The sequence below is a fragment of the Rhipicephalus microplus genome, chromosome X (genome assembly GCF_043290135.1).
Source record: "Rhipicephalus microplus isolate Deutch F79 chromosome X, USDA_Rmic, whole genome shotgun sequence".
NCBI classification, from domain to species: Eukaryota; Metazoa; Arthropoda; class Arachnida; order Ixodida; family Ixodidae; genus Rhipicephalus; species Rhipicephalus microplus.
The window spans coordinates 78137036-78162511 of NC_134710.1; the positions used below are offsets into that span (position 1 = coordinate 78137036).

General features: G+C 44.7%; 1 protein-coding gene across 3 annotated transcripts; it reads right to left on the reverse strand.

The window, feature by feature from the left end:
* Nucleotides 1-636: 636 nt before the first annotated feature.
* Nucleotides 637-24636, reverse strand: LOC119175995 (ADP-ribosylhydrolase ARH3). Of its 3 annotated transcripts, none has more exons than XM_037427092.2 (7): nt 24481-24636; nt 8468-8675; nt 7734-7845; nt 7014-7230; nt 5494-5678; nt 2226-2397; nt 637-1110 (listed from the first exon to the last, which is right to left on the reverse strand). In XM_037427092.2, the coding sequence occupies exons 1-7, from the start codon at nt 24526-24528 to the stop codon at nt 910-912; spliced, it is 1143 nt and encodes a 380-aa protein (XP_037282989.2). In that variant the 5' UTR covers nt 24529-24636; the 3' UTR covers nt 637-909. The 3 variants fall into 3 exon arrangements, with proteins under 3 accessions (XP_037282989.2, XP_075733290.1, XP_037282988.2); XM_075877175.1 differs by lacking the exon at nt 24481-24636 and adding an exon at nt 10646-10813; XM_037427091.2 differs by lacking the exon at nt 24481-24636 and adding an exon at nt 10232-10432.
* Nucleotides 24637-25476: the final 840 nt, after the last annotated feature.

Sequence of the window (25476 nt, forward strand, 5' to 3'; positions counted from 1 at the left end):
TTTATTATCGCAAATTTAGCGACTAAGCGAAAGAGCTTGTCATCTTTTTGAGGCCTGTTTGGGGACTTTTAGTATCGGCAACTTGAACTCCTAGCTGAACCTATATCATTATATAAATATATCACTATACCCAATTTCATCTCTGGCCTTAAGACAACACGTAACGGCGCATTATGAGCCCTGTACTGCCCATCTTCATCACCGCTCCTCATACTTGACCATAATTTTCTTAAACAGACAACAATCCAGTAACAAGAAAGCGTGATGTATTAGTCTACTAAGTAGAGTACTACGTCATGCTTACTCTTCTTCCCTCAACAAATCATCGTCTGTTTTTGTTACACACAACCTGTGTCCCAGTAGACCGCTGTTCAATTGTTATAATTACTATTATCTCAATCCGGTGCTGGAAGCGAACTGCAAACATTCTGGATGGTTCGTTATACGTGGAGAAACATTGGGAGATTATGCACTTTGTGAACTAGAAATATTATCGACTTTCTTTGAGGTTTTGTGTGACATGTACTTTGCTTCGTTTGGATCCAACGTTGTTGAACGTCGGATCTCACGCTCAGTGACCGCGAGTCGCGGCAGAACAGAGGTGTAGCTGACAAAAAAAAAACATCAGAAGAAAAATTCGTTTCTACTCGTTTACTCAGCGCAAGGCCAAGCATCCACATATGCTTTATATGGGTACAGATAGCAACAAAATACAGCACAGTTATAAAACTCGTTACTCCTCCGTTCATCCTTTGTACAACCAGATCAAAGCAAACTTCGCGAAGAGCGACTATGCCGGCACGGCAGGCATGGAACGCCCGGGCCGCCGCCAAGCGGAGAACTGCTTGCTGCTCGACGCGCGTTCAATACGAAAATAAGTGGTGGCGGTCGGGGCCGGTGCAGTGAGCGTCACTTGGACACCGCTTCTTCTAAACAGTCTGCTATCCGCGTCACTTCGTCGACAGCCTGGCACTGGCGTTGCAGCACGCTCGGTATGGCCGATATGCCATGGAAGGCGCCTGATATGCTGCATGCCATGGAAGCGATGGTGTCTGCGTCACCGCCGCACGCCACCGCGAAGTACAGGCAGCGCACGAATGAACTCTCGTGCTGCGTAAAAAAACAATAAAAGAGAACATGAGGTTACAAAAATTGGCACAAAAGGGAACTTATCGCCCCAAAGCCAGACATTTTCCTGCGCAGTCAAAGGGCGGACTCGCACAATACACGTTAACGTAATATTTTAGAACGTTCACATTTCTCGTTATTTCTCGTCGTGATTCAAAAAAGATGGATAGCATGAAGCTGGACCTCTTGGATGCCGTGACGACGGCGTTTTTGTGGAACTCAAAGAATTCAAGCTAGTGAACTTTTTGTAGCCACCACAATGACTAAAATATTGTGAATCAGACGCACACATACACACAAAAAAGCGCATACAGCATGCTATATGCAAGCCCTGGACCCTTGTGGTAGTTTGTAGTCATTCACTACTCAGGAGGCATCAAATATACTGAATTTGCAAACTCGGCAAGCATGATGAAGGCAAGTGTTCTCGTCAAAACATCAATGGCGGTCTTATGACTTACTTGCCCGCCCCCTGTTGATGCATTCCAGTGTCTATACTCAAGTAGCGCCTCATCTAGCCTAAAGCACAACACGCGTGTTCCTCAAACAATACCTTCGTAATCGTGCCGCAGCAACTAGCACAGCCTTTAATCATTCTTCTGCACCGAAGCAATGGCTAAGTAAGGGCAGGCACACGTTTACATATACTTAGCTAATTGAACAGTCCACAGGACGCCGCGTTAAGGCTGTATGTAACGCCACTATCAGCTGCTAATTATACACTTGAAGTTACTGCACGGGCATCGTGAACTCTGTCGACTGAGTGGTGCCTCTCGTGCGCGAATTCACCCCACCTTTTCTTCCCTCCTTCTCTCTTATTTCCCTTTTCCCTCCGCAGTGTAAGGTAAACAACGAGACGCCTTTCTAGGTGACATCCTGACATTCTGCTTTTATTTAATCAAATCCCATTGTCTTCCTCTTACACGTAAGGGGCACAGGCAGTTCGGTTCCATGCCGCAGTTGCAAGTGTATAATTGGCGGAAGTATGGGGCCGAAACCATGGAGACAACTTTACGTTACTGTCAAGACCCACTAAGAAAGGCAGTGCCTTAAAGAACATGGTAGAACAACAGTGCCACCAGTTGAAGAATTCTTACCTCGAATTCTTTCAAGGGTCTTTGTGATCTCAAAAAGCTGTAGATTGCGGTGGGCACAGATCCTTGCGCTGTGATGTCGTTTCCAAGCATTTTGGCCACTTCAACTGGTGAAGGATCAAGCTCAGGATTGGATAAAATCTTCTTTATGTGCATCAACTTGAATACCAAAGGTCTGTAGAAAAGAATACCAGAAGAAAAGCACGTGAACGCCCACACTATTTCAGCGTTTACGTAATAATTGTCCTGTAATGTCCTGCAGCGTGTATAGAATGCACCGTCATGTACACATGTATTAAACTAACTCCTGCTCTATACATGATAACTATACAGCCGCCCGGAAGTTCTCACGGACAGTTGAAGCAATAAAACTGTAAGGCAGGAAGGCTAACGAGAAAAACATTGTTGGGCTACCCTACACTGGGAGATTTGGGGAGGGGCATATATAGAGAGACGAAAAAGAAAAATAATGGAGAAGAACAAAAGTACAAGAAGAGGGGTAGAAAATGTGCGACTTCAAAAAGTGCTTTAATTTCAGTAGTTTACAAGACTTTGAATGCAAACCGTGTGTTACAAACTATGGCAGTTCTCGTCTCGCTTACGTGCCCAATCGTTCAAAGAAGGGCGCTTTTGTGTTGGGAAGACGACATCCGGGGACTAACAACCCAGCGGCGGCACTGCCGCGTCTTCCTTACACCTAGACCGAAAGGGGCACACATGTGTTCTAGAAAAAGGAAATGACCTCCAGATGGGACGGGAGCACGCGTACGCCGCGAAAAAGTTTGGACTGCGTCGGAATGGGCAGTTGACGTGCAACCAGCGAAAAGCGCGGTCGTAGGTGTCGCGAGGCTCGCGTAGGCGATGATCATGGAGGTACGCGCGCAACGTATTGAGACGGCTGCATTACCGGGCACCCTCGTCGTCTATACTAAGCTGGTGAGATCTTCAGCGGCACCCCGTCAACTCCCCTACGTGTACCAAGAGCTGGCCTGGTCTGTATGCAACTTTTTATTGGGGCTTTTTCTTCAACTGTTATTTTAATATACCCAGCCTTTCAGTAATTGTAGTTGTGTGTTCTGCATCGCATGTAGACGTTCAGAAGCGCGAGCCTGAACTTTTTCTCGTAAATTTTATTCGTATCTCCTGTTGTTTCATCATGTTACTTTAATAACATTCCACATATTTGTGTTTTGTCTGTACCTGTTGTGGTGTTCTTTCGGAGAATAGCTTGTTTTTAGCTGTTCTTTTCCATCGCGCGAACTTTTCTTCTTTCCTCTTAATTTTTGTAATCTTCTGTCTATTGCCCTTGTTTTAATTAAATGCTTGTTTGTGTTTAATCCAACGTCCGTGTCTGCTTTATGAGTACGTCGGTTAAGGCCCATACATCACTACACGTGCAATCCTGTACGGGTTGACCGACCTGCAAATAAATTTGAGATGTGCCACTTCGAGCCCTTCAGGCGTCGCAGGCCGAAGCGTAAAGTGGGAGCCTTTGAGTCTGCCGCACGTCGATGTTAGATCAGCGGGGCCTCACCCGAAGTGTGTGACACTATGGGTAAAACACACACATGAAAAAGAAGGGTAATGGGTTTTAGATATCCGTTCTTGGCCATACAGATGAAGATGAAGTACATAGTCAGCGCTCACACTATTTTCCCCCTTCGCGAAAGATGGCAGCAAGTTAGAAAGGGTTGGAACGCCGAATATATGGATTCAGTCGAGAGACGTGGGTGATCTCGGTGAGGCGGCGATGACGATCAGGTGCCGCGTTGACAAGAGCAACGCGATAGTTGACTTCAAGTGTTCGTTCCAGGACAGTGTATGGACCGAGATGTCGGTGAAGGAATTTTTCGCAGAGCCCAGGTGCACGAACAGGTGTCCATAAAAGGACTTCGTCGCCTGGTCCGAGCAAAACAACTCAACGCTTTGCATCAATGTCAATTTTTCTCTTGTCCTGAATGGTAGCAGTGTTGGCGCGGGCGATTTCATGGCAGCAGGTGACGCGAGTGCCGAACTCTTCCGGGAGAGATGAAGATGGATTGGAAGATGTGGACAAAAAGGTGGTGTCCAGAACAAAAGTCGGTACACAGCCATACACAAGAAAAAAAGGGCTGAAATTCGTCGTACGCTGTATGGCAGTGTTATATGCGAACGTGACGAAAGGAAGTATTGTGTCCCAGGTTTTGTGATCCGGTTGCACGTACATAGAGATCATGTCGGACAAAGTTCGGTGAAAACGCTCAGTCAGACCATTAGTTTCTGGGTTATACGCTGATGTGGTCTTGTGGATGGTGTTAGAGGCCTGTAAGACTTCAGCAAGGACATGTGAAAGAAATGTCTTGCCACGGTCACTAAGAAACACACGTGGTGCACCATGTCGTAAAACAATGGCGCGAAGGAAAAAATCTGACTTCAGAGGTAGCACCAGACGGAAAAGCTGCCGTCTCCGCGTAGCGAGTAAGGTGGTCCACGACAGTAACAATCCAATGGTGACCGGCTGGCGTAAGCGGAAGAGGTCCGTATAAGTCTATGCGCACAAATTCAAAGGGAGTGGACGGGCATGGCAGTGGTTGCAATGGTCCCGCGGAAAGAGACGTGGTACGTTTTCGGTGCTGGCATGACGCGCAGGAAGTGGCGTATTTTCTTTCTTTATTAGTTTACTAAGAACAACTAATTGATTTGTGGGGTTTAACGTCCCAAAACTAAGAACAACTACAAAATTGTCCAATGCAAACAAAAGAATACTATGGTTCTGTATGAATGTTATGTATTGTTGATTTTTTTTTCTTTCCCCACGTGTGGATTGCGAGCCCTACAAGTGGTCCGAAGTTTTTTTTTTTTTTTGTGTGTGTAGATGAGTATAATGCGATTTTCTTTTTCTGCTCGAGAGTAGTGCGTGCATTTTTTTGTAAAATTGTACTTATATTTTCTTTTCTTTCTTGCTATATGACTGCGTAATATTGATCAAAGGTGTAGTATTCGATTTACAAGTACCCTTTTATATTTGTGAATGTCTTTCTGCTGCTACTGATGTATGGGTGGCACGGCCCCGTCAGGCAATGTTTGCCTTTTGCCGTGCCTCCTTAGACAATTTTGTAATTGTTCTTAAAAAAGTAATAAAGAAAGAAAGAAACAAAAAAGAAAGAAAGAAAGAAAGAAAGAAAATGTTTTCGAGACGTTATACAAAAACTGGCGTCGAGATGAATGTTTAGGATTCTCTGCAACCAAGAAACGCTGCAAGTGGCGTTACAGGCAAATATACTTCGCTTACTTGAATCCGTCAACGGCCTCTTCAAGCTTGTCCGTGAGAGCTATGAGGTGGTCTAAGTAGACCATAGAGTCTAGCGGCGTCTTTGGATCACTGTTCAGTGCAAGATACACGGCCATGCACTGCATAATGGCCGCGTTGTAGCCGATTTTGTTGCTGTGCGTGATCTTCGCCTGGTTTCTCGCCACCTGTAATTGACAACAGGTTGATTAAATTTGCGTAAACCTTTGCCACACGCTTAACTGAGTGCTCATCTCATTGCAGTAGAAAGAAAGTGATGGTTATTTTTTGGAGTAGTGTCTGTAATGAACTGGTGTAGATTCATTTGGGACACTATGAGAAAAAAAAACGGCGAAGGAGTACAGGTAAATAACATCCTCATCAGTGTTGTATGCGATACTGAAAAAAATGTTACTAAGTACGTTACCTATTACGCTAATGCAAAAGGAACACGTTACCCATGAAAAAAAATTAACGCATTACTTTACCATTGCCGAAAAAATAACGACTGTTACTTCTGCCGTTGATCCTTAGTCAGAAATCGTAATGAGTTCCTCTTCTTCTGAAGATTAACCCATAGCAGTTTCACAACGTCCGTATTTATATGTCACAGTAAAGTTGTAGAACAAACTTGGTAACCAAAACAGTGATTAAACAAGAATAATTGACAAGATTAAAGAAGAACACCCAGCGTATCTTCGAAATGCTATGGTGTCTTAAAGCTGCATGTATAGTTAAATGTGATAGCTTCTAAATCTGTGGCACATGGGAAAGCTCTTTGACTTTGTGGCACATGGGAAAGGAGGGACGCAGGACGGTTTCTGACAGTGTCGTCCAGTCTTGTTGCGCAACTCTTCGGAGCGTGCATTAGGGAGAGCACTCCTGCCGGCATAGGCTCAGCTGAGCCTGAAGAATCGGTTAAGTCAGTTTCACCCATACAATGTCTGGCACATGTCTGACCCGGGGGGGCTTCCCCTTCGTCTACACCCCCCGGTATACCATCCCCTCTCCAAGTGCGCGTACAGCATCACAAGGGTGCTGCGCACAGCGGACTCGCAAAAGGGGGGAACCCCGTACCGAGATGAGCTTTCTTTTCAGCTGCGCATTATTTAAGTGTACTTTGTATACGCGCATATCTCTCTTCATATTTACAAACCACATGCGTGCAGCACTCGATAACAGCTGTATCTGCTGTCGAGAGGACAACGCAGAGGGGGTGGAAAAGAAACCACCCGGAGGGTAACTATATCTTCTACAGTAATTTATCATACAGATTTAGAGGGGGTATGAGGAAGATAGACCACGGTAGTTCATGTCAATCATGCGCACAAGTCAGGTCAAAACGTAAAACATCCGCGCATTCGAGGTGGTCGTTTCCTAGGAAAATGAAGAGGACTGTGAGCTCATAATGACATGAGGGTTGCTTAAATTCGACTGAGTGAAAGACAGCATTGTTCTGCATGCACGGGCTGTTTATGCGTGCACGCAAGGTGAGAAGAGTGACACGCCTGCAGGTAGCTCACCTCGACCATCTTCTCCAAGTCATCCATGAAGAACAAAGCCACTGGTGCCACGCGCATTGCAGCGCCGTTTCCATACGAGCCTCGTCCGCCAAACTGTTCCTGGCCAGGCCTGTATGGATCCTCGTAGTTGTTGTTTTTCAGCTTGCGAAACACGTCGCGAACGGCGTTTCCGTACTCGCCGACAAGTGCCTCGTTCTCGAAATACTCAGTTGTGAATCTGAAACAGACGACAGGTCATTCGTATGTGGTCTTTTAGTACCAAATAATACCGCGAACGACTAAGTTGCACACCGGGACGCCGAGCTGAGTCTTATTTAGACGGGCTGCAAGCAAGTACAGTAGAGGTATGGAATGCAAAAATGTTAACAGAAAGTTGTCTGTGTTTTCACTAGGCAGGCTAGAGTGCGTTGTATATTCAGGACAACAAGTATATTCAAGTAACACAAACACTTGGCGCCCACTACACTACAAAAAGCGAGGCCTTATGTTGTACTCCGAAGTCCTGAATTATAAGAGATTTTGGAGTCTACTCGGCATAGTCATGTATGCAACGTGCCCGGATGGAAACAGCGTGTTCAGGAACCGCTTGAAGCGTCGATTACGAAGCCACCACGTAAATAACTTTTGAAAGTAGCTGGTACGCGAAGATTGCGTTTCTGAAAGGTGCAAAAGCAACATCTTGGTCCTGTGTTTAATCTATAAATGACAAAAGAAAGTCACCTCTTCGCCACATCAAAGGCATCGAAGCGGCGCTTGGTAAGTAATGACTTGGCCAAGCACATCGTCATCGCTGTGTCGTCGGTGTAGTGGTACTCGCCGCGGCCTGGATGAACTGTAAAACGAAAGCATTGCACTGTTTTACGAACGGGCTGCGATATTTCATTTTGTGGAGAGTATGCACCACATAAAAAGGTCATGAGCGTTACTCGCTTTCGTTCGCTTGGTCGGCATAGAGATGTTGGCGAATCGTAGGAGCACTGACCATAAATTACTCACCAAATGAAAAAGGCTGCAGAACATGACAGGAATTTCAGAGTTTTTGTTGAAATGGGTACCTACTGCTATAACGCAGAAAATGCTGTATTACGCTTTGGCCATGTTTCACAATCACCGTGATGAGCTAATAGCTATAGTGCTCTAACGTTAACTAGTAATTTCTTTGGGGAAATTTTGGGCGTGCACTTTTATACGTTTTTAACGGCTATATGAAATGTATTTGAGAAAGTCTGCGCCCGTCCTGCGCTCTTGTGCCTTCACTGTAACCGTTCTTTTAGAAATTCTTCAACGTTCCCCACCTCCTTCTTTTAATCCGATTTCCTTACGAATTGTTTTTCACTGCTCGGCACTGTGGCTGTACACTATCCTATTTTTCTTTGTTTTATTCTTCACGCACTCTAGCTGAAGTCTGCAGTTGATGAAATTAAGTACAATACTACTAGTTAGACGTAACTTACCCTTAGAAGGGCGAAAGTTGCGGCCAGCACTGGGACCAGGCACTACGGTGTGTTTCAGCAGGTTTTGGAAGAAGGTCTGCTGGTTTGGAAAATGACTTCCCGTGAAATCTGTTTCGAAGGGGGCGCCCATGCAGTCGCCCACCAGCGCGCCCACTAGGCAGCCTTCGAACTTTTCCACCAGGGTTGTGTCGGTCGACATTCTCATGTGCTGCAGCAGAGAACAAAGGCGACACAGTCAGGATCCTTACGGGGCGCCCATAAATATAGTCTGAACCCACGTCCATTTTTTTTTCAACTTGTAAGCTGTTTGAACTATGATTGAGTGCACTGCCAACACTTAAACAATATCCAGCTATGTACTACAGAGTCACAACTAATGGTGTCCTTGTAAACATCCCGAAACATCATTATTGTTATTGTTTCTAGAAGTTAAAAACAGCGATGACATGACTTATCAAATGTTTGACATCAAATGAAGCAAGTCAGTCATTGTAAAGTCAACCTTGGGTAACCTTGAAACTTAGCAGACGCCGAGAGAAAGAACATGCAGAATAATTGCTCGAAAAAGAATCATTGTCTTCTGATATACAGTATGAAACAGAGAGCAAAAACGGAAGCGTTCTTTAACGGGGCATTTGTCGATGCAGCCTGGCAATGAAGAATGCCAAAACCTGCCTGCCACATTCGCGTTGACGTAGCACAGGCAACATTTAAAAGTAAATTACAACATAAATCACTTTCATGCTGACTAACTGAATACAAAAAGAAATCCTTAAGTTTTTCATGAGCCGGGTTTCACCCATATGCTATCACTGGTATGGGCTGTTCACAAGCGCTAGAAAAAAACACAATAAAGAGAAATGAAGCTTACGCAACCCTGCCCATTATTTCACACTTGCCCATTATTTCACTTTGAAGATAGATTTTGTGTTCATGTTGGCAGGCAGCCGCAGTATAGAACAACAGCCCGCTTGCCTCCAGTGAAGCTAAACCATGGTTTCGTAAGCGAAACCTACACCACTGTGTCTGTTCCTTGAAGAAAAAAAACGGCGAAATAAATGATCAGAAGCCACTTTTGTTCTTTTTATTTCGTAAACCTTCTCGTAATTTTTTTTCGATTTGTTTCATGCCACCCGGCAGTGGCAGCAAAATTCAGCAAGTTCGAGATTCTGCTTTTGTTGCAAACCAATAATATGTTGGTCAAAATGTATGCACTTGTTTAGAGATATACAAGACCAATTTTAGTGTCCCTTATATAATCCAGCGAACAGGAGCTGCATCTTATGCATATCAATGTATAAGAGCAGCAGCAGCAGTAAACAGGATGCCATAAAGAGAATGATGAAATTTCACACGCTTATGAAACGAGATCTGGCGATGAGTGGCATTTTCAGCGCTGGAGGAAAACAAAGAAATAAGGCAAAAAGAAGGGAGGGGGGTATTTTTCATTACAGCGTGACTGTGAGATTGGTGCAAACACAACGCACTAAAGTCTACGCCTACACGCAAATATGGCCGCACAATACTTATATCAGTGCCCAAATACCAAAAAGAAAAACGAAACGACACTGCTCCGTGGAAATTGCCAAGAGGGAAGTGCTGCTTGTAAAGCACCACTGTTACAGTAGGCCGAGCAGCGCGTCTGATCGAGCAAGAGCTGACGCGTAACAAAGGACTCTAAAAGTGCCGCAGTCGTTCACGCGCCTCACAACAAAAACAGATCTGCGCTCGCAACTAAACACAAAGATCACAATCTCTACTTACAGCTGCAATAGCACGAACTCTCACGAGGGCGCTCTTGAGCAGAGCAAGATATGGCGCTGGCACGGCGGTCACAACTACTCCCGGTACAAGTTTCCAGGCGATGACAGTCCGTGCGGTGCAAGCGAGCGCATTGCTGCTATCGCGAGCTGACGTCATCCTGTGTGACGCCAGGAATTGCAACATGCGAAACCGAGCGCGCCCTCGACGACCGCCACTACCTCCACCAATGATTCACGCCTGAAAGAGCACAATCTCTACACGGCCAGGAAAGGAAACGACATGTCGATGCACGTGCAGTGAGCACAGCGGGAATACCGGTGGCTACAGGATTTGAAGGCGAGGCGTAGCAGCAACGCATACGGCCCAACATATGGCTACACGAAAGCGTCGTTTCGGACGAAAAAAAAAACTTACGAACACAATCAACGTAGCACATCCTGGAAGGTTAGCCTGAAACACACCCACCAAAGAAATCCAGTGACAACAGGAACAGGCAACGCATAAGACTACACATGATAAGAAACAAGGGACGATAAGACTGTCGGCATTCACTCGAATGGCCTTCATGATTACAAGCATTTCTCCGACTTTTTCTGCTGCGGCTTAAGCTTGTTTTTTCATACAAAAATAAAACACAGACAGCGTGACTTGTTTGTTCCGCTCCTGCAAACGGTCTATATCCAAAGAGAAACTTTACAATGGGCTATTCGGTCAAACACGGTCCACTTTTCTTTCACGAACTTACAAAATAGAAGCCAACTCAGCAAAAAAGACGCACAAAACACATACTACGAGCTGTTTAAAACGGATTGATTGACTGATTGAACGATTGATTGATTGATTGATATGTGCGGTTTAATTAACGTCCCAAAACCATCATATGATTATGAGAGACGCCGTAGTGGAGTGCTCTTGAAATTACCATCACCTGGGGTTTCTTAATCCTCACCGAAATCTGAAAACACGGGCCTACAACATTTTCGCCTCCATCGAAAACGCAGCCGCTGCAACCGGAATTCGATAACACTACCTGCGGTGAGCGGCAGAGTACTTTAGTCACTAGACCACCACGGAGGGTGGTCTAAGGGGTAACATAATATACATATATATATATATATATATATATATATATATATATATATATATATATATATACAATTTAGGTTTATTCAGCTGGTGCTCATGCATTCCTGTATTTGAAGAAACCGAAATTGGGCCGAGGTCGAGCAAGCAGACGAAAAAGGGCATCAAACTAATTCTATACGCTCTAAAAACGGCAGCAGGGGCCACGTGTGCATGCGTACGTTGTCCGTCGTTAGCGCTCAGATAAAGGAAACTAAGCTAATGAACGAAGGTAGATGGCATTGGTATCATATATGCATCACTGCGCATGCGTGTGTTCAATGTATATTTACCTTGTTCAATCAAACAGCTGATAGTTTGCGCTGATGTGCTTTATACATCTTCCTGAACTGTGTTCAGTTGATTTCGTAAGTTAGCGCGAGAAAAGGTTATAATGTTTAAGCCTCCTAGTCTCGCAGAAACTACAGGGTGATGATTTTCACGCAAACAAAATTCTGTATATTTCCCTGTATCAAAGATCTTATTTAAGGGCAGAATAAATGAAAAGGTGGGAAGTTAAAACTTACTACAAAAAGGAAATACCATTCCTTTTCGCCTATCAGTTTTTTCGCCTAACAGCTCGAATATTTAGGAGGTAGCTGCAAATGTGGAGGGGTTTTAGAGATCACTTGCACATTCTCCAATTTCACTGCGTCTTTTAAAGTTCTTTAAAGTTTGTTCACCAGGCTTCAATGCGCTCACTTTTATTTTTTTCTGATATTCCATTCCCTTTTAATATCCAAAGACGAAGAGTGATCCTAATGCACTTCCTTATCCCAGGTTCTGGGTGGCAAATCTGAAGCTCGAGTGGTCGAACTCCCTGCCATTGAGCTTCATGTTTTCTCTTTGTCCCTTCTCGCACCGCTAGACTACAATTTTATTATTGAATTAGATCAGTAACCGCTCTCGTCGTACGCCCTGTCGACATTGCTACTTGGCAGCACTGGCGTAGCTTAGGAAGGCACTCTCCCCCCTCGCCACCCATTTCCAAAAATTTTCAATTTTACCTGTGTACATACAAGCGCACGCATGCAAACACGTGCACGAACACACAAAGTATGATTGATATCTCCCCTCTCAAATAAAGAATTATGGCTACACCACCACTGCCCAGCATTAACACGACAAACGGTCGACTGTACCGAGGATGTGCCGTCGTAGGTGCTACCACGCAGCAATAATAAATGAAAAGAAAAGAAAGGAAGTGGGGACATGCACCGAAGGCAAGGAAGGCTCCGTTATCTAGTAGCCGGCCTGCCCAGGGCACGCGACTTCGCTGACAACGTATCGGCAGCGCGCATTCGAGGGGCAACTGGGAAGTGGAGGAGCGCAGTGCCCGAACGTGAGCCCGATGCCTCCCTTCATTCAAGGGGCTTGCGCCAGTGGCGCCACCGGTGTCGCAAGGACCGTTCGTTATCTGTGCGGGGTCATGCAGGAATTCTTTCTGTTCAAGGGTGTGTTTTCGTGCCGCCGACTTATCGCCTTATCTCACCTGTAGTATGTCCGCGCGAATATAGCCCGCTGATTGACGCAACTTGCACGTGACGAGGAACCCCCACGCGCACTGGTTTTCTTAAAAGCAGCCTCATGGCACGGGCTCACGTGTCGCTCTACAGTTTCTCTTGCGTCCACGTTGAAGGGCAAATAAATTCGAAGTAAAAGCAAGCACCAGTGCAACCTGCGGCAATCTAGCGTATTATATGCGTATACAGCGAGGTCACTGACGCTCAGCAAATGTGAACGATAAGCAAATCCTCTTTTGAGAGCTCCTACGACACCGCGCTGTGGGCATGTGTCGCTAATGTATATGCTACTCGCTTCACAAAGTATCCACGCCGTCTCACAGTTGAATGATCGGTGCTTGCTTAAAGCGCAGACCACCATCGTCCCTAATATCTCGTTGCCGTCTTGAATCGTCGTAAAACCACACTTCTGGAGAGACACAACAACTTATTTTGTGTTCACATGACAGCCCAAACTTATGGAGTGACTAGATTCGAGGCCTGTGCCTAAAATACCTGTCCATGCTCTGAGCAAGAAGCTATTTGCCATTACTGTGGGATCCCGCGTAGCAATTTGAGCCGCACGACAAGAACGACCGGTCCGAAAAGCCATTTCTGGTGACATTGCACAATATTTTAAGAACTTTCCAAAAATATCTTTGACATTAAAAATGACCTGTGAGCCCTGCATTTCCATATCTGTAGAGTTTTCCGAACGACTATGCAGCACCGATTCAGCAGTGCTATGGACAGGCTGTCACTTTTGTTTTGACACCGAGGCGCAGTGTGTTGGAGAGGCCGTACAAGGGGTTCGAGGAAACACCACAAAAGAGAATGTCTCGATGTCTACAAGTTAATCTTGCCAGTTTTAGTAGCAAAGTAATATTTGAAGTTCACCCTAGAATTTGTCTGCAGTAACGTTTTGCGAGCAGTTTCCTACAACTCAGCTGAGTACACCCACTCTCAGGGTCATTCGGGTTCATTAATAACTAATACTGAAAATCACCAACTGCTTCAGGCAAGATATAGCTGTTCTGCACTACCGTAACCGTGCTTTTGTCAATTACATGCGTTTGTCAATTTTATGTCATTGGGCATTTTTTTATGTTATTCGTTACTTTCTGCCCAACAAATACATACAGACACATTTTACGCTTCATTCTCAAGCCTGCAACGCACGCGACATCTGTGTCGTAATACAGAGAACTTGTCGATCCATAAGGCAGCGTCAATATTTTAAATAAGTGACATTTCTGCAATATCTTGACGAAATATGGTGGGTCTGCCGCAGATAATGGTCGCTGTTTATGCGTCGCGCAACAATCAAGCACAGCAGCAGCTCACCAAGAGAATGTGACTACGGCGATCGTTATAACGTCGCTCCATTGTAGCGAGCATGGCATGGCACGTAGAGTCATACGCACCTGGTTTTTTAGGGCCTGCAATGCACGGCCGCCATAGCATTAATGTGCTTATAGTGTATAGCCTTCAGCATCTACCGTTTGTTATTTGCAAAATTCTGCTTGTTTTGTCCGACCTTTTAATTTCGAACGAACACTTCAGTTTCACATTAGGACAAGTTCGTACTTTTTTTTCAAGAACCAAGCCTGGTAACCTGCAGAAAGTGAATAAAGTTGTCCACTCACTTGTTTTGTTTATTTTTTCCGATATTGCACATAAAGGTTCATGTGGCGTTTGTGCAAGGAATGCGGTATTTCTAACTCCCGTGCGGTGTACTAAGGCTGCTGCTCAGCTTTTATTGCGATAGCAATTATGTAGACACCCTCGGCTAGACTTAGACGCTGGCGTCGGCGTCGACGTCAATGTCATGAACCGTATATGTATACGCAACTATATATATGAAAACGCAAGAAAAAAAATCCAGAAAAAAAGCACTCCGGCGCGCAAAATCGAACGTGGGACCTCTGCGTAGTGAAAGCGAGGGGTTAACCACTGAGCCACCCCAGAGAACATTCTTCACCAGTCAAACGGCAAGCTATTTATACCTGCCACTTACCGCTGCTGTGCTTTCATGATCAGCAGAAAAATGGCGCAATAAGCGCACGTCACCACATCACGAAGCGGCGCCCACTCTAATCATCTACGCGTACTTTGCGCAGCTTAGAGAAGGGGAGCGACGCTCCGTCATGCGCTCTTATCTCGCGGGGTGAGGAGCTGAGGATCTTACGCCTTGGCTGGGCTCGGGCTTTACGTGAAACAAATTTGCAGTAGTTACCGGGTGAGCAAAGGTCGCTGCAATCATTGCAGTCTCCGTTCGCGAAAAGCGCGCGCTTTTAAGACTCAGGGAAGTAACAAATGAGACGCTTATTCGCGTGTATCAGTACCTGTGCGTACGTTTCGTGTGTAATTTGTGCGCGAGAAACGCGGGGCACGTTTCGATCTTCTTTACAATCAGCGCGTGATCTTTGAAATTGTTTCTATTGCGTTCATAGCTTCACCTTTGCGGCAAAGCTGGGACTTCTTTTAGGATTGCAGTCAATTTTGAGCGGTGGCAAAAGTTATTGGGCTTAGCTGAAACAATATATCATGTGCAAATACGTAAGAACCACACAGTTTAGTCCATGAATATGTTTAATGCACGTGGTTTTGGAGCGTTCAACCCATTCAACTATAAATATTTTAAATGTGTACAAATAAGTTTCGAAGGGCCAGCGTGAGGACTACAAATAAGGAATCGGCAGAGCTAGCTCTCAGAAGAGAATATTGATAACGCAACTGAACGCCTATCGGTGTTTTCATTATTGGCACAAATAGGACTATAGTTTCCGAAAGTTCTGATATTTATTACACGCAACTCACGGGCTTAAGACTGAATTCCCGTTTAAAAAGCGTTTGACAATTTTCTGTAAGAGAAACTATCCTGCAAAACTTACCACTTTGAGACAAAGGCAGAGTTTTGAGGACACTATACAAAGTTGCCAGCGTTTTCAGCCTGGAGCTGTGTCGCGCTGGTATGGTCCTGAAACGAACGCTATACACTTTTAGTCATGTGCTGGATAACGAATGGCATATAAGCGGTGCGCTCCTGCGTATTGATAAAAATCTTGTCTATAGGAAGACCAGCAATAAAAAATACCCGTGACAGCCGCGTGGCGCAGAAGTAACGCCTATAGCCGGAAGAGCTGGCGCAAGAAGAAAAAAGGGAAAAAAGAAGGGGGAGAGCCGCCGCCACTGTCGCGCCAGCCTGGCGCCAGGAGCCGGCATCAACTTACGCAAAACCGCTCAGCGACAAGCGCAAGCGCGAGAAAAAAACTCCCCCCCCCCCTGCCGCCGCCTCGCCAGCTCGGTGCCCGGTGCCGGCATCGCGTTCACCGTTGTCGGCATGCGGTGGCATTTGTGCGTCGCCGTTTCATCCCGCTGTTTCATCCCGATGGTCGTTTTTTTACAAGATGGTCTGGGACCGAAAATTTTTACAGTGCCTTACGGCACACTTTGTTGCCGTTATTATACATCTCCCTGCATTTTCGCAAACACTGGTATGTGCAGTCTCAGTGTTACTCTTTTGATTTCCATAAAAGAGTACAAACAATTTTCCACTTATCAGTTGTCGAGGTATGACATTGTGTCATGTACTAAGTAAAAGAGTACCAGGGCATGCGCGACAGCTTGACTGAAACACTGACCTATGTAGGCATGCTAAACTACCCGTGCAAAGTTTATCTGCGAAAGTACATTGTCTTCAAACAACTGAAAACAAGCTGCTGTCACTGACACGCATGTACCTCCCTACACAAATCAGGCCAAAGTCCTCACAGCACATGCTAGTGCGAGAAACATACGTATACGTTTCGACAGCCGAACACAGCCATGTCCACGAATCCGGTGGGCGTAACACCCACCACGGTTCACGGGGAAGCACTTAAAATGAAGCACAAACACACGTTAATCATTCTTGAGGAACGGCGCACCACGAACCGAAGTCCGTACCGAAAGCGCTCACCTTGGTTGTCTCGAGTTCATGAAGCCCTACAAACTATTCGCTGATAAAATACATGCATTTGGCACAAAAACAGTTCAAGGTTTCCCCGACGGTTTGCAAAAAGCCAATTGTAGATATATACCCCGCAAAAAGACTAGCCTTCATGTCGTGGTGCTTTGATGCAATGGGTAAGACATCTGCCTCACGTGCATGCAGTCCCGAGTTCGATTCCAGGGCTATGTATGCTTTGCATGTTAATCTCGCAGATGTAAATCATTGTGCTACATATGGTTCTTCAATTACCTGCAGTCATATGATTCACCGCATTATTTGGGAGAAACTGCTCTAAAATCGTGAAGTAATGTTTTTTTTTTTTTCTGCCACCGTGTCAGGGCCGGGCCGCCTATACGGAAATGTCACGCCTAACCGCAGGCCGTATCTTGCCAGGAAAAAAATTGACCTGTAATCCCCGGCTTTTCTGAAGGCGACTTTGGCTGGGCCGGTTTCTCTGGGACACTGCTACTGAGCCGCATAGAAGCGGTGATCACCTTACATAGCCCGGATTTGACTAAGAGTGTACTTTCAGCACCAAATGGCGTCGGTTAAAACGGCATGTGAAGGAACTTTTAAACATCAGTGACAGAGAAAACTCACAACTTCTTCGATTGGGAGCGCCAGTGAAGGTGCTTACTGTACTCAGCGACAAACACTGCGAAAAAAATGTTACCCACTCCTACAAATTATTACTCAGGCCGTTATTCTAAAGGGGCCCTGCAACACTTTTTAGTGGAGGCAGAATGCACTGCTGGTCAGTAGTCAGGGCTCTTGAGAACACGAGAGCCACACACTCTTAGAAAAAAGGTGGCAGTACTTCCTAACTTTGGGGGAAGTAACGGTTTGTCACTTATGTTACAACCCTGGTAGTAAGTGCAGTTAGTATTGGCGAGGGTGGTAAGAGTTACTACCTTTGCTATTACTACCAGAATTTACTGTTACTACCGTAGCCGTTACCACCCATGCATAGTAACTTTTAAAGGTTTCAAGAAAAATAGTAACCGATACTACCTTGTTCATTCATTTTAACATATTACTTCTCCACTCCTAATGTTAATCAATGGATGTCTCAATACTTGACAACTTCGGGTAAGGGAGCATGGTGTGCCATAAACGCGAAGAATGGATATCGCTGACATGCTATTTTTTACGCATGCAAGTTGTATGAAATAAGCCTGCATGGGGTATATCTAACCCCTACTTAGCAGGGGTATGTCCGACACAGGGAAGCACTTGTGTTTCAGGATGAATCACAAGAAATTTCAACATAGCACTATAATATACGACCTGAATACGTGTGTTTGTGACGTAGGACAAGACTTATAATCAGCCTTACATAAAAGAATATATGTCACATTTCTTTATTGTAAAATGGCCACAAAAATACTTTATGTACAGTGGCTGAAACAAGGTACAGAACTTATTCTCAATGCTTCCGAATGCTTCACACGGCTAATATATGAGCGTTTAAAAGGTAATATTTGTTTTTAGGGCTTGACGCGCCAAAACAATGATAATATTTGGAGACGCTGCAGAGGTATAATTGTGACCATCATCAGGGCTAATTGTGGCCGTCTGGGTATTTCGATCCGCCGATCTTGTTAATATTTGCTGCAATTTACTGAGTTTGTTGTAATTGTCCATTACAATGCGTGTAGCGCTTGCTTATGGTTCGCTAACTTGTACTTCTCCATTTCGACAATATGAGAAAGACGTTTACATATCTCGGTTGCGTAATTTAAAAGAAAATGTATTCTCTTGATCTATAGATATCTTCTGCGTCATTTTTCTGTTTAATGATGTACGTCGAGACAATTCCTCTCATAAATTATTAGAACAGGAATCACACACTATTTTGAATCAGATAGTCAACAGCCGGGTAGCAAAATGGTATTAACAGGGCCAGAAAGGTAGTAATGGCTGCAGTTGCTACCTCTTTCATTCCAGTTACTGTTTACTAACGTAGGTAGTAAACAGGTCACAAAAAAGTTTGTAACGGTTGCAGCTAGTAACTGTTTACTAACGCAGGTAGTAAACAGGTAGCAAAAGGGTAGTAACGTTCCAAGAAAGGTGGTACCTGCTGCAGTTACTACCTATTCGCCTTTTTACTAACTTTCGTTAGGAGTGCATAGTATAGTATCATACGCGACCTGTAATTCACAATTAATTCTCAAGTAAGCTCTAAATCGTTCCCTCTTCTTTCTACAAATGATGTCACATACCCATGTGATCACGCCATATGCTCAAATTTCACGCCATTGAGTGAATCGAACAGCATGAGCAGCGTAGTTACCATGACCACCACGAGAGGCTGCCACAAGCTCCCACGCGCTTTACCGCGTGCACTCGGGATAACGCCTAAAGAAAGCTGCGTGGTCGAAGCAAAAAAAAAAAAAAGAGCATTCAAGGTCATGAATCTCGCAAGACGCACTTCTTTGCCCCGTGCTATTCTTCCTTGCTTGGTTGGCTTTTGCCGTGCTCGTATGGACGAGAAAAAAAAAGAAGGCAACCACAGCCTGCGACAAATCTTTTTTGCACTCGTTTTTCACGGATTCTTCACCGTTATGCGTGCAATATAACCCGAACCTGAGGATGCTTACGATACACGAGTCATTTTTTGGTAGAGGCGGTAGAATATATATAATTTACGTGGTGTCTATGCACCTATAAGAATGAAAAAAAAACTGTGAAAGGTAAAGTCAGAACCGGTTGCTTCAATAAGCTAAGATCATAGTGCATTGACCGCTAAACATGCGTAATTTTTATAGTACATGATCTTAACTCGTGAAAACAAAAAAAAAATGCTGTCTAGCAATGTTTTGTACGTTCATGCAGTGGTAGAGTGCAGTGTAACTTGAAGCATGCGTGGTGTCATTTTTACTCCCACAAAAAAGTGGAGTATCGTTTCATCACCGAGTTTTATATCCCCGAAATTCGGATACAATAAACTGGAGACAGCTCATCTATCACATCGCCGGAAGTACGGTTTTCTTTATCAACCTCGTACTTGTTTGCCCTCAGACAGCTCATTTGGGGTGCAGCATACATTATCAGTACCAAAAATAAACAAGCAAACGCACATAGAACAACACCTTGCTTTTTCTGACTGTGATGTTGCCTTTATAACTAAAAAGGCTCGACAAGAGCTCGTAGGAACCATCGCAAAGTGACTTGAAAACTATTGCGCATTTTTGAACAACGCGAGTATACTTCCAAGCGAGCTTTGTTTTTTCTTAGTAAAGTAAACTAAAAAAAAATCTTTGGACAGCTTCACAACAGTGGTGCCGCGTTTGAAGAAACAGCGGAACTGGCGGCCTTCCTTATTTTAAGTTAATTTTTTTTTTCGCAGTCGTCATCTCTCGTTTGCTCTCTGTTTTATAGTTCTTTCTTTCTTTTTTCTTCCCATCTTTTGTCTATTTCTCGCGTCGTATTCCATAATTTTCTAATATTTTTGCTCTTTTTTCACTTTCTTTCTGTCTTTTTCTTTCTCTCTATTTCCATTTTCGTGTCTATAAGCTTCCCTCTCCACCCACTACCTATACTATACAAAGCTATTTCATGTTCCGCTAGCGCGCCTAAATAGCAGAACAATTACAATACTCGCCCTCAAATAGTGGGCACGCAGGTCCGTATCCAACCTCGTCAAGAAATTTTTCTTTTCGCCGAGAATGTTTTCTTTGACTTTCAGTACTCGTTTTCTCACTTTTCAAAGTTATCAAAATCGTGCGCCGGGCTCATCGGTGTTCTGTATCGAGGACAAAGAGAGCACCGGCTGGCTAATAATGATGATAGTGTTTTGTTCACAGATTAGGACCGGCACTCGGCATACACAGCTCCGCTGTCTAAAAATTGGCACCTAGAAAGTTTCGAAACACTTTGCTACCTCGCAAGACTATTTTTATTCACTGATCAAGTGCCATGACTGGTTCGAACAACTCCAGACAGACCAGAAGGCCCACGACGCAACGGTGAGTCTTGGCTTTTCCTTTTTCAACGTGGGATCAGTCCTCGCTCAAAGAAAAGTGGCGGATGACGCCTTCAGAACCTCAATAAGTCTTCGTACCTGTCCACCTACCTATTGCGAATTATTTATTTAAGTAACCACACAACCACTTTTCCTGTTTTTAAGTAACATCGAAAATTTATATTAACACGAGAAGTCGAAAAAACTATTGGTGTACGTAAATATACACAAGAACAGGTAAAATAAAGGCAGCACAAAATAGAGAAAAAGACGGCGTTAATACTTGACCATTATTTTTTATGTCATGCTTTTCTCTTTGTATATATATTACAATGACACATAGCCAGCTTAGAATAGAACCAGTCTTTCTACACTGCGGCCCTCCAGTTGATAAGGCCGGCAATCAGCAGATACCGCTGCTCAAGCACAAGCAGTGCAGAACGTTTCAATGTAATGAGCACATCTTAGAAGGGAAGTACAGGGTGACTTGGAGCTCGGCCAGTGACTGTTCCTGTGAAAGCTGAGTCTGTTCTAAGGTCTGGTTAAAAAAAAAAAGTTATTGCGTACGAGTCATTTCAACAGCACGTACGCACAAAATGAATGCGTTTTGCTAGGAGCTTTTTTATTTTCCTTCTCGTTTTTTACTTGAGGAGCTACTTCAGAATCTATGAATTATTGCAAAGGAGGAGGAAGCTCTCTAAAGGGATGACACAAAAAGGAGCACATAGGCACATTTCTGAGTCTCAATCAACCTGTGAAGGACACATTCATGCAGCACGCCTTGCGCACTCTAAGCCTTTATCCGTGAAAAACACCACCGCCCACAATCTGTCTTACCGTGTAGCGACATTCCCCAGGTGTTAAAGTCGCGAGCAGTGTGGTAGGGGTCTCCGCAAGACTTTCATGACAGATGTTTTTTGTTCTGGCGAGGCCAGTTATCCCGTGGTTCACCCCGCAAAACTTGCTCCTCCCCCCTACCAAAGCGGCAGATGGCAGCACAGCAATGAAAAAAAAAAGAAAGGTGGATTCACACGAGCTAATACAACACTCTATTTTGCTGACTGGGCACATGCTTTCACCTTCAACCACGGAGGCAGCTTATAGATGCATGAATGTATGTAGGGCGTAGCGTGGCTATGCTTTCGATTAGGCGTGAACCGAAATGCAAACTCACTGATTACTTTGATTAAAGTGGCCATGACGCGCAATTTTCGATCATAACCTGTGTTATATGGGTTTCACTCGGCTTTTTCCTTTGTACGCTTTGTCAGGCTGACAGTAGTACTTAACTTCTTGCATACACTACCATACTCCGGCCGAAGCTTGAGTACACCTCTTCTATATGTAACCCACCCTACATGTATCTCATTAACAAATTGGTATCTTTGCAAAACAAGGCAGCGCGTTTCAGTACTGGTAATTATGCGCAGCAATTAAGCATCACAAAAATAAAGTATCAACTAGGTTTCACCCCCTTGCAGACAAGAAGAAAAATATGCCTATTAGCCTTTCTTCATCAGCTTTTTCATCAACCAAGTACTTAATTAAGAGCACATCGTACCCGCCAAAATAATTTTTCCACGTATCAATCACAAATTTAAGGTTTAGCATCCTTTTGCACGCACTAACCTATTACAGTTTTCACGCTTACATCTAGCTATCTCAGAATGAAATCGTTTCCCCAGTAACATAGCTGAGATAGCTGACTACGAAGTATTAAAAACGCTTTAAATTAGGTGTTTGCTAAAGGTACATCTTAGTCTATAACTACTAGCAATTATATTTAACACAAAAATTGTATCTTAACCACGTTGTCACGATGCCTGTATATGCAAGACAAACAATGTGCGTTTATTTCTTGTACAACGAAGGAAATGCAGTACGTTGATGTCGGTTGAGAAGCAGTGTACTTACCTACTAGCGATTTCTATTTTTTGTTCAATGTTTTCTTTTTTTACCCTTATTTCTTTCTAATACTTTTTTTTTATTTTCACATGAATTGTTATGCTCCTTCATATGTAATGCTTAAGTTGCGCCCTTAGGGTAAATAAATGAAAAAAATTAAAGAATTCAGGACATTCGAAATTAGGCTGGTAAATTTTAGCGCATTCGGTCGAGCCCTTCATTTGTTATTGAATATATTTACAAACACGCGAGTGGCTTGAGAGTCGGCCAGCACTTGCGCACTTGCCAGCCGTGACGTAACAAGCAGCTGGCTGTGCACGCGTCTGCATTCCGGTGAACGATATTGTTGGTCAGCTACGCGTCAAATCGAGATACTCCATCTTTCAGCTCCTTAGCACTGAAATCGAACAATTTGGCTGAAATGGTGATAGAAGACGACAGCACCGCTCCTTGCAGCACCTGACGTGACTGGCGCCATGGCAAAATGGCGGTGGGTGCGATTTACAGCCGGCGACTTCAAAGGCGTGTTTTGCACCAAAATATTTTCTTTTACAGTGCCCTTTTTATATTTGTAAAGACATATTAAACCCTCTGCTTCTAGTTTTGCCTGAAAACTACAAATTGGGTGGCCATGCCATGCTTCTTTAGGGTCACGGTATTGAAAAATTTTGTGGAGTAAAAAATCCTATTGAGTCCCCTACTATGGCATGCCGCATAAAATGATCTTGGTTTTGGCACAGAAGAGCCCAGATTATAATTTAACGATCATAGTAAATGGATTACTTTCCTTCCCAAGTTTTTTATTTATTATCGCCGGTGCAGAATCCCTTGTTGCTCATCGATTAGCAGAACATAACTTAAAAGGTCTTCCTCAACAACACTAAACTACAGTACAGACTATGTGTTCTGCCCCGCCACGGTGGTCTAGTGGCTAAGGTACTCGGCTGCTGACCCACAGGTTGCGGGATCAAATCCCGGCTGTGGCGGCTGCATTTCCGATGGAGGCGGAAATATTGTAGGCCCGTGTACTCAGATTTGGGTGCACGTTAAAGAACCCCAGGAGGTCTAAATTTCCGGAGCCCTCCACTACGGCGTCTCTCATAATCATATAGTGGTTTTGGGACGTTAAACCCCACAAATCAATAAATCAATCAAGACTATGTGTTCTTGATGGTAATCTGTCCACAATTTGCAACATAGCCACATGGAAGCCAAAAGCGCCTTATGCCATAGGCGAGCCTTTTCAGCAGTCCATTTACTTCATATTTCTGAATATGCTATTACAGGGCAATCCCCTGCACAATTTCAGCTGGCTCATTTCATCAATTATGGCTTGAACCCTTTTCTTCCCCGAAAGAGAGAGAGATGTAGAATGCAACAAATTCCCGTGTAATATTCGTTCTAACACAACGTTCATGCACAAAACCTGGTGAATCAGGTAATTATACTATATGCCTAAACAACACGTATATTCACAAAAGACAGAAGTGAAAAAACAGGACGGGTGCTGCTTATCGTTGCTTTGCTATATTGTCTCCTAGAACTAGTGGCTTTGTTTAGAGCTAATGGATGCAATTCGAATCCATGTGCTTAGTAAGCCTCATGAATACGTCACCGTTAGCAGGAAGTAAGCACCTGCAGACCCCTACTGGGTGCATTGAGTGCGCGCAAGCGTGAAACGAGCTTGTCGCTCTGCGCGAGCATCAACACAGCTCTGGCTTAAAGAATCGAGAAGAGTTGGCTCGCACGCCCGGGTGCTCACCTGACGCAGGAGGCTCCTAACGAAAAAGCTCCTCCGCGGTGAAGGCATGGCAGCGCAGAAAGGAGATGATGCGAGCACGCGACCACGTCGGCCCGGGAAGCTGAGCGGCGGCTTTATTAAGCTGCGCTATCCGCGGAGGGGCACAGCAGACGACGTCTCTTATCAGGTCACGTTTCCCGGGCACCCTCGCTCTTTGCAGACCCTCAATGAAGTGGTGGCAAGGGACAGATTCCGCGTAAACTCTCTCCCAGCGAAGAGGCTGCGGCGCCTGTGCGGTCGCCTTGATCAGGGCACCGTCGATGACGTTTCTGCCGCAGCGACAGCCAAGAGGCAACTGAGGGGCACCTGTCGGACGCCAACTACTGCCGAGTGCCTGTCTTGGAGGGCGCCAATGAGGGGACTGCACGGCTTGCGCGTGTTAGACACCGATTCCCGCAGCGAAGCTCACTGCGCATGATATTCGCGCGTTTCACTAGAGTGTAAAGTACTTCGTCTATCTAGCAATGCGCATACCTAACCCTTTTTGGTCGTTCTTCCACTAGAAGCCAGGTACAATGGCCCGCCGAGCAGAACCAATACTCTTAGTTCAGAGCGCTTCGTCATGACGCACCACCGCGTCAATGTAGCGACTACTCGCGTTTTTTTTTTGTTTTTTTTTTTGCGTTCGTGTCTGATTTAGCGGCACCCGCTCGACAATTCTCGCCGACAATGGAAAGCAGGCGCATCGCTCGAACGATCAAATGTAATTCATATTTTCATGTCAGACACGGGTAGCGCATCATAGCCAATATAAACGCGATTGTACGCTAAAGCACTGTTGCAAGTCGTAGTTAGCCGTATATGATCTGGCAAATTTGCCGGCTTGATAGCATCAGTTCGAAGCCAGTAGCCCATTCTGCACTTGTGAACCACTTCTTTGCTGTCCTGTGCACCTGCGCCATATGAAGTACTTTTTGGCCTCAACACATTTCAAGGACTTAATGTCTCCCTCCCAAA

What these genes read in the sequence shown, in the direction of transcription:
- LOC119175995 (XM_037427091.2), bottom strand. Translation starts at nt 10,414, where the DNA reads ATGTTGCAATTCCTGGCGTCACACAGGATGACGTCAGCTCGCGATAGC. An exon ending in GAGTTCGTGCTATTGCAGCT is followed by an intron (nt 8,676 to 10,231) that starts GTAAGTAGAGAT and finishes TCTCTGCTGCAG; the next exon opens with CACATGAGAATGTCGACCGA. An exon ending in GACCCTTGAAAGAATTCGAG is followed by an intron (nt 1,111 to 2,225) that starts GTAAGAATTCTT and finishes TTTTTTACGCAG; the next exon opens with CACGAGAGTTCATTCGTGCG.